Source organism: Etheostoma spectabile, chromosome 1 (genome assembly GCF_008692095.1).
Source record: "Etheostoma spectabile isolate EspeVRDwgs_2016 chromosome 1, UIUC_Espe_1.0, whole genome shotgun sequence".
Lineage (NCBI taxonomy): Eukaryota > Metazoa > Chordata > Actinopteri > Perciformes > Percidae > Etheostoma > Etheostoma spectabile.
In genome coordinates this window covers 31,516,630-31,532,194 of record NC_045733.1, presented here as the reverse complement: position 1 = coordinate 31,532,194, position 15,565 = coordinate 31,516,630, and the positions used below count along the sequence as shown (strand labels likewise).

The window sequence follows — 15,565 nt, the reverse complement described above, 5'->3', positions numbered from 1 at the left end:
CTAAAGGTTATTAACAGTTTGTGCTTTTGTTATCTGGGATAATTAAACCTGAGGGTGTGCACGACACCGGATGCCTTACAGACTGCATCAACCCATTGCGTCGTCGCTCCATGCAGTGACATCTTCCTCCGCCACTTTTACATCGTCTGACGAAATTAAATTGAAAATGAGGGCTGTGTTTACGTGGATTTATTCATAATGTGCACGTAGGTCGGGAGAATGAATGATTGTGGAATCTTTGATCAGAGTAATTGATATGGCAGCTTGGCGGGCGGATAAAGGAAGCTGTTAACACCGTTTTATCTGGGGTGTAACTCTACTCAGATGAACCTGAGGTTTGTGGCGGGACCATTCAGCATGTCACCTCATTGTCTGCAGCCTCGCCAGTCGATAGAGCTCAACCCGGGATATTACAAGATACTTATCAGCTTCGTCTCGCAGAGTGGAAAGCAAATGGAGGCATCCAGACAAAGACTGTTTCTCTCTCTATCTCTGAGAATCCTAATTGTCTGGTTTTCTCATGTAGCTAACGAGTGCCTCTGCTTTTCATCCATAGTCGCCCACCCCCTGAAACTCTCTCCCTCTTGTTTCCCTGCATGGCTCCGCTCTGGAAGCCAACCGGCTTTGGCTCTGCCTCTGTCGTTCTCTTTGCAAAGGACAGTCTTCATATTTGGCTTAGAGATGAACACAGGAGCTCCGAATTCATGATTGGGGTTTACAACATGGGTAGCATCTTGTTAACCCACAGTTTATTTTTAAATAAAAACTCCAAATTAGACTGCACTGACTTAGGAAGCTCTTTTATTAGCCTGTTGATGATTTCAGTCAACATTTCAATCAGCTTGTTCTTACAGTGGTTGGCTTTGAAAGGTGAGAACCCTCCAAACTTTCATTGAAGTTTGGCTGTTTTATTCAATTTTATAGCATTTGTTGATAAGTGTGAAGATGTGCTGCCATTCAAAAAGGAAAAATGAAGTGGTTTTAAAACAGTATCCAGACTAAACTTTGACATATACCGGTCTGTGATAATCCATCAACATGCGTTCCTCAACTATTAGTCAAAATAATTCACAATTTCTGCTGTTTATTGACCATGAATTTCCAAAAGAAGTATAAAAAGCACCCTTTGGCGTGTGTGTAGAACGTACTGGGGAGAACAACATCTAGGCAGGTTGGTCGGGGGGGGGGGCGGATGGGTCAAACACAGGACTTTGACCCAGGAGAGTGGGGTTCATGTCCTTTGTACAGTATGTCTTTAACTGTCCTGTTATTGCAGTGTGTTGGGGGACGGCGCTTTCTTCTTTAACCGGCCTGTTGTTCCCGCGTGTCACGGATCCTAAGCCCCCCCCCACGACCTTTTCCTTAACCTAACAGCATCCAAAGGGACACCAATAGTCCCGAGCAAGCACGTGTTGTATGGCGCTAAAGGAGACTTTTAGCGCCAATAACAACAACAAAGGCACCTGACCAAGCGTCCGTGTTTTATGAGATGGGACAACGTGTCCTCACGTGGACACATGTTGCACTGGTTGAAAGGTTTTTCTGGTTTAACAACAGTTTCCTCTGAATGCTTTTCAGTAATCTTTAACCCTCGTGTTGTCCTCGGGTCAAATTGACCCGTTGTCCTATATCAGTGTTCTTTTCAACTCCCCAAAATAACATGATTGATTCCACACAACGCTCTTTTGGCAAGCACAATTACTTTCATAATTTATTTTGGGGTGTCTTATATAGTTTTATAGCATTTGAAAAACAAATTAAAGTGGTTTGGAAATAGTATTTAGTAAAAGTTAACATATTCCAGTCTGTGATTATGTGACAAACATTGAAAAAGAGCGTCAAAAGTGTTGAAAAATGGGATAAAAACGTAAGAAAAAGTTAAAAACATCGATAAAAAGCTTTAAAAAAGTGTTGATTTTCAAATTTGACGGGAAGACAACACCAGGGTTAAGGTCCTTTTGTAGGTTAATCGAGACACTTTGGGAAGGCCCAAGTACTCTGCAACAGCATGTTCAGTCCAGCTTTATTATTCCCATTATTTTGCTATTTTGCCGGATCAGAATGGGACCCCGGGTTTAGAAATAAGCTGTGACAGATTCAGTCTCTTTTATCATAGTTCAGACCATGCACAAAAATATTAGATGTGGTTTGTTTACAGTGTCTGGTACAGTGGTCATATAATTGTTGGCATATAGATTAGTTTAGATTAGATTAGACTTTATTCATCCCACAACGGGGGAATTTCCGTATTACAGCAGCAGCATTTTCTTCTTCAATAACAGGAAAAACCAAACAAAAAACCAAACAAAACACACAAACAAGTAAACACACAAGAAATACCAGCCAAACAATAGACAATGATTATATGGCTGACTGAAAGTAAGCAAAATGGCGTCAAATAAAGGTATTTTAAAGTGCGGCTGCCATGTTCCAAGAAACAATATTGCGGTGTAAGTGACGTTAAAATTAAATTGAACGTGTAGTTAGAGTAATGAAGCAAGAGTCGGCAGCATAACAAAAAATTATATTAAACTGTGACCATAAATATTGAAAAGTAAGTACTTGTAATAAAATAATATAAATATCGGTAATAAAGAGAAACAGAAACTACAACATTATCAGGTAGTGCAGGTGTTGTAGAGTCTGATGGGGGAATCATATCGATGAATGCTATCATTCTCAATGGACAAACCAAGCAAATTGAAGTGAGGGTCTTTCTCATGGGCCAACATCTGGGCCCTCTGTAAGATTAAAGGGCCACAGTTGCAGTGTCAGAATCTGTTGATCTTAACCCTTGTGTTGTCTTCCTGTCGACAGTGCAACTTTTTGTTTTTCTGAAATTTCATCTACTCATTATTCAAGGTTTTTTGGTCGTCTTTTTCCACCTTTTTGTTGCTTTTCCCCCCTGGTGTTTTTGTCACTTTTGCTGCACCTTTTAACATTTTTGTGAGGTTCTTTTCCCCCCATGGTTTTGAAGATTTTGTGGACACTTTTGTCACTTTTTTTTCAACGTTCTTTCATACATTTTTAACGCACTAAAATTCAATAAAACATCCAAATTTAAAGCAAGTAGTGGGCTGTTCATTTATTTTTGGGAAGAGCGTTGTTTGGAAGAATCAGTGTTATTTCTCTCAACATTTGTTTGAAAGAAACCCACTTCTCTCAAATTTGACCCGAGGACAATACAAGGGTTAGACCACTACATCCCAGCTCCATTTGCCATAGCAGTGAATAAAGAGCTTTGGAAAGTTTGGTTACACTTTACTTGACGTTTTCTACATCCCAGTGACATGACACTGTCATGAACGTGCCATAAACATCATAAACAAGTCATAAAGGGGAATGACATAACGCTTTTTTACTAAGTGTCATTCAGTTTTGTCATTGGGCAGCACGGTGGCTAAGTGGTTAGCACTTCTGCCTCACAGCAAGAAGGTTCTTGGTTTGAATCCAGGTCGTTCCGGGCCTTTCTGTGTGGAGTTTGTATGTTCTCCCCGTGTTTGCGTGGGTTTCCTCCGGGTACTCCGGTTTCTTCCCACCATAAAAGACATCCTAGGTAGGACTACAGTTGAAAACTAGCCAATTGGCTAACACTGGCGCATTTACATTTACATTTAGGGTACAAGCGGCCGAAATGGGTTTCCTCAGGAGGGTGGCTGGCGTCTCCCTTAGAGATAGGGAGAGAAGCTCAGTCATCCGAGAGGAGCTCGGAGTAGAGCCGCTGCTCCTTCACGTCGAAAGGAGCCAGTTGAGGTGGTTCGGGCATCTGGTAAGGATGCCTCCTGGGCGCCTCCCTAGGGAGGTGTTCCAGGCACGTCCAGCTGGGAGGAGGCGTCGGGGAAGACCCAGGACTAGGTGGAGAGATTATATCTCCAACCTGGCCTGGGAACGCCTCGGGATCCCCCAGTCGGAGCTGGTTGATGTGGCTCGGGAAAGGGAAGTTTGGGGTCCCCTGCTGGAGCTGCTGCCCCCGCGACCCGATACCGGATAAGCGGATGAAGATGGATGGATGGATGGCGCATTTACAGAAATGTTCATTAATGTGCATTGTCCTAATCAAATAAATAAAAAAAAATAAAATAAAAAAATGACAAGTTATGGTTAATGTTAAGGGTTAAGGTTAGGGTTCATGCATCATGACTGGGTCATGTGTTCATGACAGTGTCATGTCACTCTTATGTAAAAAAACTTCAAGTTTTCTCCCTCAACAAGGTTGTGTTTGCCCCCAGCTTGCTGAAACATGGAGACGAGTGCTTTGAACCTGCCTCCTGCCCCTGTCTTTGGAAAGGAAAGGAGTATTACCCCGGCGACAGAGTCTCTTCCCCCTGCCATCAGTGGTAAGTTCATGTCATTGCATATAAAAAATCAAATCAAGCTATTACAGACAACTTTGCACATGAAAACACAATGTCGGGCAATTCCACATCTTGTGGTGGTCTTCTTCATTCATTCTGTCATGGCGCTCAGCTTTGCATTATCCCAACCGATCACTCGCCAACAATATCTGTCAGAATTAAGACAAATCTCCAACAAGGCCGCTAATTTTTCAAAGTCCCATTTTTGCCTGAAAGCGTAAGATTTGAGATCTGAGATTGTCCGAGCAGCGAAAGTGGCTACTTGATATCCATAATTGTGTCATCACAGGGGAAACAGAGCGGGCCCTTGTGTGACTCTTTGATTCCCTCTGCTTCGGACTGTTCATCGCTGGTGAAAGGAAACACTCTCCCAGCGATCTCAGTCATTCTCCCATCCTCCCATCCTCTTCTTCAAGCCGTAGCCGGGGAAGACGATGTAGATGACAGCCTAATAGCGCAATGAGCGCTGATTCAGCTTTTGACAATTCACCGGCCACTTTTCTGCCCACTGTAAACCCGAGGCTCCCGATAAAAGGAGGCCATTAGACGTTAAAAAAAAAAAAGGGCCCTTGCGCTAAGTGGGAACAAGTTGATGTCGAATCACTGAAGCTTTGCTGTCTTTGTAGTGTTTGCCAGCACGGGACGTTCCAGTGTGTGTTTCGTCCATGTCCATCCATGTGCATGGCTTACGGGGACCGCCACTACCGGACGTTTGATGGACTGCTGTTTGACTATGTCGGTGCATGCAAAGTCTATCTTGTAAAGGTATTTATTCATAGTGAGAGAGCCCAAAATGTGTTGTTGCCTATTTTAACCCATTAATTATTCATCTGTACATCAAAGACTTTTTTCTGGGACTGTGGGTTTTATAATATTAATTGCAAAATAGTGATACAAAAGTTGATTGACTGCAGTTTCCAGTGTCCAAGTGTCCAGTTTTCCAAGTTTTTTTTTCTTTTGAGACATTGGCAGCTCAAAAAATAATTCTGATAATAAAGTGAAAAGATACTTCCCTGATAAGTCCCTTTTAAGTACAGTAAGTAAAAAAAAAAAAATACAACTTAAAAAACCCATTTCCTCTGTATTTATTTACAATATTATGGATTTTTGTTATTAATAGTGCCACTGTGGCAGACATGTGTGTTTGGACAGTGGCTGTCAGGGTCTGATGCGACAATAAAGCACCCTTCGGCGTCTGTGTAGAACATACTGGGGAGAGCAGCATCTAGACGGGGGTAAGGTGGAGGTTGGTCGGGTGGTGGATGGGTTTGTGTCCCGCGTGTGTCCTTAACCGTCCGGATGAAGCTCAGCGTAAACTCTTCCAGGAAGACCTCACTATTAATCAATGTCAATGTCAGTTTTATTTCTATAGCACATTTAAAAACAACAACAGTTGACCAAAGTGCTGAACAGGGTCGATGTCAAATACATAAATAAGTGTAAAAAATGACTACAACCAAAGTGAATCCCAGGGAGACAAACAACACTTTAAAACACCAGAATCCAGGTTAACGAAGGTTAAAAGTTGCAGAAAAAAGGTGCGTTTTAAGCAGCGATTTAAACGTTCGTAAGGTCTGTGCAGCTTTAATATGCATGGGGAGGTTGTTCTTCAAAGACTTTGTAAATTTTATTTGAGCTGTACAATAAATCTCCAAACACGTCTTTCCTGATTGAATTATTGCCGTGTGTCAGGGAAGCGTAAGCCCACCCACGACCTTTTCCTTAACCTAACAGTGTGTGTGTGCATATTCATTCAAACCTTTATTTAACCAGGATAAAAAACTCCTTGAGATTAAAAATCTCTTTTACAAGAGTGTCCTGGCAAGTGGCAGCAGCATGTTTCAGACAGAGACACTTACATGTAAATACATAAACACACTTTCACTCATATTCAAACAACAATGTCATCATAAAATACCAGGGTCCTAAATCTATTTAAAAACAGTGACATACAGACTGCCCTGCTGTAAGGTCCTTTAACAAGCCTTTAAAAGAATAAAATGAGACCAACTCCTTCAACTGGAGTTCATTTTGAAGCTGATTCCATGATGGGGCTGCAAAATTAAAAGCCTTTTTGCCGAAGTCAGTGCGGGCTTTAGGGACTGTCAATAAAACCAGATAATGTGAGCGCAGGTGATGTGTCCCTGCAGACCTCGGGACGATGTAGGTGTTCAAATAAGGAGGAAGAAGTCCTAATACTGCCTTATAAATAAAAAGATGCCAGTGCATCCAACGCCGAATCGAGAGTGAAAACCACCCGACCCGAGAATACAACAAACAGTGATGAGTGAGAGATTTTAAGTTTGTGATGAATCTCAAGGCTCCATGAAACACAGTGTCCAAAGCATGAAGACACTGGGAGGTTGAATGCATGTATAAAATATCACCGTAGTCCAAGACAGACAAGAATGTTGCATTTACATATGTGCATGGTATGAACAAAACAGGCACTCCTAAATCCATTCAGCTGTTATCCTAATAAATGCATATTTCATCATGCGTGTATAACTGTCGCACATCTGCCACTAGTCTCTCCTGGTTGAAATATCTCTCAGTGTAAATCCTTTCAGGAAGACCTCACTCTTAATCGATGCTCTACCTAACTCCAACCAGCTGTTGGAGGGGTTCACCTTCCTGCTAAACCAATCAGAATCGTACACAGATGGCAAGGGCCAATCACAGAGTCACAACCCTGCTTTTAAAAATCGGTTTCTACCTTTGCTATCAGCTGTTGTTGCAGGCAAAGCATGCAACCCTCCACCCCCCCTTCCACCTCCAGTCATCTACTCCAGCTGACCGGTCCAGTGTCTAGATTCTATGGGGGGTCTGATGGCTCTTTACCCCTATATACATATGTACGAGGGATTCGTATAGCGATGGAGTCTTCAAAGACTTTGTAAATTTTATTTGAGCTGTACAATAAATCTTATTTGCATATCTGCATATCTATACACGTCTTTCCTGATTGAATTATTGCCGCGTGTCACAGAACCATAAGCCCCCCCACGACCTTTTCCTTAACCTAACAGTGCGTATGTGCATATATGTGCATGGTATGAACAAAACAGGGACCCACTCATAGAACACCACCTCCATAGTGCTTCTAGAGGTAAAAAAAAAAAAGGAAATGCTCTGTCATATGCTGGTCATGCTTTAATAAATGTACGGGGGAGAAAAAAACATTAACTCTGAAGTAACTAATATATATATTTCTTTTATTTTATTTAATTTTATGTATTTAATTTTATATTTTTATAATTATTTTTCAATTTATTTTCAATTTATTTAGTTTATTTCCTATTTTTCAATTTATTTTCAATTTATGTATTCATTTTATTTTAATTTTTTGTATTTATTTTGTATTTATTTACTTTATTTTATATTTTTCAATTTATTTTCTGTTTACGTATTTATTTTATTTTAAATTTTTAAATTTATTTTCTATTTATTTATTTTGTTTTTCTGTTTTTCTAATTCTTTTCAATTTATTTAATTATTTAATTTTAAATATTTCAATTTATTTTAAATTTATTTACTTTATTTGATATTTTTCAATTTATTTTCTATTTACGTATTCATTTTATTTTTAATTTTTCTATTTATTTTCTATTTATGTATTTATTTTCTATTTATGTATTTATTTTTTTATTTTGTATTTTTTACATTCATTTTATACTTATGTTTATTTATTCAGTTTATGGTCAGCAGCATTTTGGTAGCTTGTGTTTTCTCTCCTCCACAGAGCAGCGGGGATGTGATGCTCGGTGTAACGGCCGAGAACGTCGACTGTTTCGACAGCGGACTCATCTGCAGGAAGTCTCTGCTGATCAACGTCGGCAGATCCTTCGTAGCATTCGACGATGACTCTGGGAAGCCAGTAAGATATAGATTTTTATACGTGTGTTAAAAGATGACGCAGGTAGCAAACAGCGAATCTTAACCTAACCCTAACCCTGAAAAAAGGAGGATAAAATACAGATTATCTATATCTATAATAATGAGAAGGTTTGGTTTAGTTTAGTTTAATAGTTTATTTGAACATGTAAAAAAAACCAACATTAAAATAAAAGATTTATATACATGCATTCATGCATACATATATAGTTAAAATGACAGATAAATAAGGTCATGTTTTCCAAAATTGAAAGTCATTCAAACAAAACAAAAAATTTCCCATGTTCAAAAGCAGTAGGAAGAAGTTGATAAACAACTTATCAGGTCCGACCCCCTTTCTCTACTCTTATCCTTTAGTAAATCTTATGCTTCAGTTATCTCCACATTATTATTTACACATCATAGACACAGATGCATACACACAAACACACATATACGTATATAGACATACCAGTATATAAATGCCAAGAAACCATGCAGTCTTTCTACAAAACTATCACTTTAAGTCCTTTTTGTATCCCTTAAGTATATTAATTTTAAATAATCTCTTGAAATTGCTCATTGTTGTAGACGATTTCATCTCTTCACTGCAGCTGGGGGGTTAGGGTTAGCCTGACTTTAACCCTAACCCTATCTCTTCACCCAGCTAACCCTAACCCTAACTCTAACTCTAACCCCTAACCCTAACTCTAACCCTAACTCTAAGCTCGTAAGCCTACCACACCCTAACCCCTACCCAACCTAACCCCTAAACCCTAACCCTAACTCTAACTCTAACCCTAACCCTCAACTCTAACTCTAACCCCTAACCCTAACTCTAACCCCTCACACTACCCTACCCTACCCCTAACCCTAACCCTAACTCTAACCCTAACTCTAACCTCTAACTCTAACTCTAACCCTAACCCTAACCTACACCCTAACCCTAACTCTAACCCCTAACCTAACCCTAACTCTAACCCTAAACCCTAACTCTAACCCCTAACCCTAACCCCCTAACCCTAACTCTAACCCCTAACCACTACCTAACTCTAACCCCTAACCCTAACCACAACTCTAACCCCTACCCCCTAACCCTAACTCTAACCCCTAACTCTAACCCCTAACCCTAACCCACCCTAACCCTAACCCCTAACCCTAACTCTAACCCTAACTCTAACCCCTACCCTAACTCTAACCCCCTAACCCCTAACCCCTAACCTAACCCCTAACCCTAACCCTAACCCTACCCCCTAACTCTACCCCTAACCCAACCCTAACCCCTAACTCTAACCCTAACCCAACTCTAACCCTCAACTCTAACCCCTAACCCTAACCCCCTAACCCCCTAACCCTAACCCCAACCCATAAAGTAACTCCTTTAGTTGTGATGCAGGGATATTTAACATTTTATCTTATAGGTTTCTTTTTATATTCAAATGTTCCTCTTAAATGATGTTTGCTCTCTCTTATTTGAAACATCCCTTGGACACTGTTTGGCGACAGCTGATGATTATTTATTTTGCACATCATTTGTGCAGTTATGTGGCATCATCTCTTTTTATTGGCTAATCATAGCCAAGTCAACTTGAATATAACATTTTAAAATATATCAGTAAACTTAAACTCCCGTGTCTGTTGCAGAATCCATCCAGTGTGATTGACAGGAAGCAGAGGATGTACATGTGGCCAGCCGGGTACTTCACAGTGGTTCATTTCCCTGATGAAGACGTCACCGTCCTCTGGGACCGCAAGACCACCGTCCACATCCAGGTCGGACCTCGCTGGCAGGTGGGACGCTGGTTTCAGGACCTTTATCTGACTCAGTGGAGTGTGCAGGGCTGAGATTTTAAGTTGCATTTATCTGATGCTCCAATCTAGAGTGACTAAAAGTTGAATATATACAGTATATATAGTATATATAGACTTGGTTTACCGTCAGATTCCTGTCTCCCCTTGTCCCTCCTGACGAGAATAGATACTATTTGAAGTTGACAGTTCATTCTTGACTTTAGAAACTGCAGGTGACAAAATCTCAACTCAAGCTCCTCTTACTCACTTTGTTTGGGAGCTTTCAACCTGGAGGGTTCTCAGTTTACACAGACAAAAGATGTTCAGACTTTTAATGATAATAATAATGATAAATTTAATTTGTAATGCACTTTATATTTACGCAAATCCCAAAGTGCTACATGAAAAAACAGGTGGTTGCTGAAATAAAAACACATGGAGAGCATGAAAATGAAAAATAAAATAAACAAAAACAAAAAGGAAAAGAGCAAGAGTTCAATCAAAACCCCTTCTAAAAAGGTGGGTTTTAAGGCCACGTTTAAAAGCAACCACAGTCTGTGGTGTCCTCAGGTCCACAGTCTGTGGTGTCCTCAAATCCACAGTCTTGTCTGTGGGGTCCGCAGGTCCACAGTCTGTGGTGTCCTCAGGTCCACAGTCTGTGGTGTCCTCAAATCCACAGTCTAGTCTGTGGGGTCCGCAGGTCCACAGTCTGTGGCGTCCTCAGATCCACAGTCTGTGGTGTCCTCAGGTCCACAGTCTAGTCTGTGGGGTCCTCAGGTCCACAGTCTGTGGGGTCCTCAGGTCCACAGTCTGTGGTGTCCTCAGGTCCACAGTCTGTGGTGTCCTCAGGTCCACAGTCTAGTCTGTGGGGTCCTCAGGTCCACAGTCTGTGGTGTCCTCAGGTCCACAGTCTAGTCTGTGGGGTCCCTAGGTCCACAGTCTGTGGTGTCCTCAGGTCCACAGTCTGCCCGATCTCCCATAGTACGAAGCTTTGTCCTATGAGGTTTCAGGAGATAACCTGAGGCAGATCAGAGGGTCCGGGTTGAGGTCTGTGGGGTGAGAAGTTCCTTGAGGTAGGGGGGCGGCTTCACCATGGATGCACTGATGGGTAAGGATGGAGACCTTGCACTAAATCCTGAGTGAGACAGGAAGCCAGTTTTATGACTTCCTGTCCACGTCGATATAAAAGTTGAGCTTGTCAATACACAATGTGAGTCGCGCATGTGCAGAACGGCTGTTATCTTTGGCAGCTAGCTACGGCAACGGCAAGTTACCGACAGATGCGATACGAAACACAAAAGGTCCATATATACAGTATAAATATATATATTATTTTCAGTTGGCTGCTGTGTTCAGCCACCAATAGGTGACTGTGGGCAGGGCACAGTCACCGCCAGATGGTGCTCCTTTCAGGGGCCATGGTAGTTGAGTTTAGCCATAAAAAATCAGCGTCATTTGGCCACGACTGTTAAGTTTAGGCACTGAAACGACAAGTGAAGTTTCCTGGTTGAAAGTATTATAGTAGTATAGTAGAGTTTTTGCAGTTTGTCCAAGTGGTGTTGTCTTAGCTAGCTTTGTGGATGGCTGCAGGACAAGCAAGTGAGCGATCTTTCAGGTGAGATTGTTTTGCCAAATATTGGGGTCTTTAATGCCTATGAGAGAAAACCTTAAAAAAACATTTTAGTCACACAGACATTCCTAAAAATTGATATCAAACATGGTGCATGATTTTTTTCCTCACTCAGCAGGAGTGTGCTCAGTGCTGCCACCGGTGGTCACAAGCTGCATTGCAACAACGCTGCAAAGACTGTTATTCCCAATCTTAAAGCAGACAGACAGGGAGAGTCGCTTTATTTGGTAAACTCTGACCCCACGGAACCTTTTAAGGGGATATTATATTCAGGACATGATGATATGAATTGAATGTCTAAAAAGAATCTGATTGAAGCGGGATGTTGGTGATGTGTTCAGGGGAAGCTAAGTGGGCTGTGTGGTAACTTCGACATGAAGACTGTGAACGAGATGCGGACGCCGGACAACATCGACTCCCCGACTCCACAGGAGTTCGGAAACAGCTGGACCGCAGCAGAGGTGAGAGAAACGCTGCCTGCATTACCATCACGCTTGTTAAAGGTCACAACTGAGTCGTTTGGCTGTAATGTCAGAAAAAAAGAAATTCTTATTATGCATCCGGTTCCAACACTTAAAACAAGAAGGATGTGATGTGATTAATGTGATTAACAATGTATGTGTTATAATCAACGTGTTTTTCTTAACCCTCATGTTGTCCTCATGTTGTCCTCATGTTGTCCTCATGTTGTCCTCGGGTCAAATTGACCCGTTTTCCTATATCAGTGTTCTTTTTAATTCCCCAAAATAACATGATCGATTCCACACAACGCTCTTTGGCAAGTACACATCTCTACTTTCATTAATTTTGGGGCGTCTTATTCAATTTGATAGCATTTGAAAAACAAGTAAATTGAGTGAAAGTTGACATATTCCAGTCTGATTATCCATCAACATCTATTCCTTTAATTTTAGTCTCAATAATTCCTAATTTCTGCTTTTCTAACTCAAACATTAGGTATAATTTCCTATAAATGAGTTTTATTGACCATAAATTCCAAAAATAACTGTACAACAAAAGTTAATAAGTTGGTGTTACGCAGTGTTGAAAACGTCAAAAAAAAGTGACAAACATGGAAAAAAAGCGTCAAAATGGCCAAAAACGTATGAAAAAGTGAAAAACATCGATAAAAAGCATCAACAAAAGTGTTGATTTTTTAATTTTGACGGGGAGACAACACAAATGTTAAATCAGAATCAAAGATTCTCATCATATTAATCATATTAACAGTTACTCACAACTGATTACATTTATCTTCTGAACATCCTCAACCGACAAAGTACAGTAAACAAGACTTTCAGACTTGACAACTTAACCGCTAAGAAAAAGTTGTAATTTAGCATCACTCTATTGTGTGTGTGTGTGTGTGTGTGTGTGTGTGTGTGTGTGTGTGTGTGTGTGTGTGTGTGTGCGCAGTGTGTGAACAGTCCAGATATCAGACACCCCTGCAGCCTCAGTCCTCTCCGAGAGCCTTTTGCCAAGCGGCAGTGCGGCGTCCTGCTCAGCGAGGTCTTCCAGCCTGCCACCCGGTGGTGGTAACATTAAAAACATCCCAGAGTCCTGGTCTAGACCTGTCTTTATGGAAAACCTGGGGATACATAACATCCCAGAGTCCTCTAGACCTGCTCTTTATGGAAACCGCTGGGAGATACATAACATCCCAGAGTCCGGTCTAGACCTGCTCTTTATGGAAAGACCTGGGGATAAATAACACCAGAGTCCGGTCTAGACCTGCTCTTTATGGAAAGACCTGGGGATAATAACATCCCAGAGTCCGGTCTAGACCTGCTCTTTTGGAAAGACCTGGGATAAAAACATCCCAGAGTCGGTCTAGACCTGCTCTTTATGGAAAGACCGGGGGATAAAATAACATCCCAGAGTCAGTCTAGACCTGCTCTTTATGGAAAGACCTGGGAGATAAATAACATCCCAGAGTCCGGTCTAGACCTGCTCTTTATGGAAACCCGCTGGGAGATAAATAACTCCCAAGTCCTGGTCTAGACCTGCCTTTATGAAACCGCTGGGCGTAATAACATCCCAGTCCGTCTAGACCTGCTCTTTATGGAAAGACCTGGGAGATACATAACTCCCAGAGTCCGGCTAGACTGCTCTTTATGGAAAGACCTGGTAGATAAATAACATCCCAGAGTCCGTCTACACTGCTCTTTATGAAAGACCTGGGGGATAAATAACATCCCAGAGTCCGGTCTAGACCTGCTCTTTATGGAAGACCTGGGGTAAATAACATCCCAGAGTCCGTCTAGACCTGCTCTTTTATGGAAACCGCTGGAGATACACTAACATCCCAGAGTCCCGGTCTAGACCTGCTCTTTATGGAAACCGCTGGGAGATAACAGTTGTTGTGATTTGGCGCTATACAAATAAAATTGTATTGAATTGAAAAATTGAATTACAACAACAGCCCTCCGTCTCTTTGGAGTAGGCAACTTGTTTGTTATGCAAAACATAATCTTAAAAAAAGAAGAAGAATATATACAGTATATATACTGTATATATGTATATATATGTGTATATATATATATATATATATATATATATATATACATAGTATATATAATTTCTATGATATGGAATTGTGATAAAATTGTGATAAAAACTAGGGGGGATTTACACCCCTAGTTAGTTAGTGAGTCGGACCCATACATGAGGTTTTGTTATAAGAAATTAAACATTAAGGAATATGCATACTGCATATATACTGTGTATCTATATATATATATATATATATATATATATATATATAGATACACAGTATATATAATATCTATAATATCATATTTTGTGATAAAAACCCTAGTTATAAGTCGGACCCATACGTGAGGTTTTGGTATAAGAAATTAAACATCAAGGAATACATATACACAGTATATATAACATCTATACTATTGTATTTTGATTAAAACTCCCCTAGTTATAATTCAGACCCATGCATGAGGTCTTGGTAAATCCTGAGTTTTATTGTTGGTATGGTCAGTTTACTGTTGATATGGTCAGTTTATTGTTGGTATGGTCAGTTTATTGTTGGTATGGTCAGTTTATTGTTGATATGGTCAGTTTTCTTGTTGACACCTCTGGGTGTGTGTCGTTCCCTGGGACCAGGTGGACGTCACCTGGTTCTACATGAACTGCCTGGCGGACACGTGTGCCTGCAGCCGTGGGGGCGACTGCGAGTGTTTCTGCACCAGCGTGGCGGCCTACGCCCAGCGCTGCTGCCACCAGGGCGTCCCCGTGGACTGGCGCTCCCCGTCCCTGTGCCGTGAGTCTGGACGCAGCGACAACACCTGGAAACCAGACACATTTCAACCAAAATATGAATTCACTTTTTTAATAATTTTTAACCCTCCTGTTGTCCTGGGGTCAGATTTACCCCGTTTTGAAAAGTTTCTACATCACAAATTTGGGATTCTCTCATCCAAATTGTCCAAATATTACATGGATGGTTCCACATAACGCTTCTTGCAAGTTAAACAAAGGATCAGTTCACTGCTTTATTGAATTTTGTATAAATGAGGTTTCTTGACCATGGATTTGAAAAAGAAAATAGTATAAAACTAGTGGTGATATATTGGTGTTAGTGATGTGTATAGTATACCGATGTTAGTGTTACAAAAATTATTCAAATGTTGAAAAAAAACGTGTCTAAAAGTGATAAAAAAGTATCTCAAACGCATCCAAAAAGTAATAAAACAGTGTTGAAAAAGTGTAAAAACCTGGGAGGACAACACAAGGGTTAAAAGTGGGACCTACAGTATTTCTTCTGATTATAAAGCACTTCTATTACTATTAATAATGTTGATTTTAACTGTCTCTGTGCTTCTGTCCTGCAGCATACGACTGTGAATTCTACAACAAAGGTATGAAAATCTCTGCACTGACCACACACACACACACACAC

The 15,565-nt window shown here is 40.8% G+C and overlaps 1 protein-coding gene across 1 annotated transcript in view; it reads left to right on the top strand.

Moving 5' to 3' along the window:
- otog (otogelin) overlaps positions 1 to 15,565 on the top strand; it is a 143,549-nt gene that overhangs the window by 36,038 nt on the left and 91,946 nt on the right. The window contains exons 20-28 of the mRNA XM_032520661.1: positions 4,230 to 4,337; positions 4,982 to 5,120; positions 8,098 to 8,232; positions 9,873 to 10,019; positions 11,991 to 12,110; positions 13,066 to 13,184; positions 14,468 to 14,486; positions 14,770 to 14,926; positions 15,498 to 15,524. Of these exons, the coding sequence (XP_032376552.1) occupies positions 4,230 to 4,337; positions 4,982 to 5,120; positions 8,098 to 8,232; positions 9,873 to 10,019; positions 11,991 to 12,110; positions 13,066 to 13,184; positions 14,468 to 14,486; positions 14,770 to 14,926; positions 15,498 to 15,524 (971 nt within the window). The remainder of the gene's footprint in view (positions 1 to 4,229; positions 4,338 to 4,981; positions 5,121 to 8,097; positions 8,233 to 9,872; positions 10,020 to 11,990; positions 12,111 to 13,065; positions 13,185 to 14,467; positions 14,487 to 14,769; positions 14,927 to 15,497; positions 15,525 to 15,565) is intronic.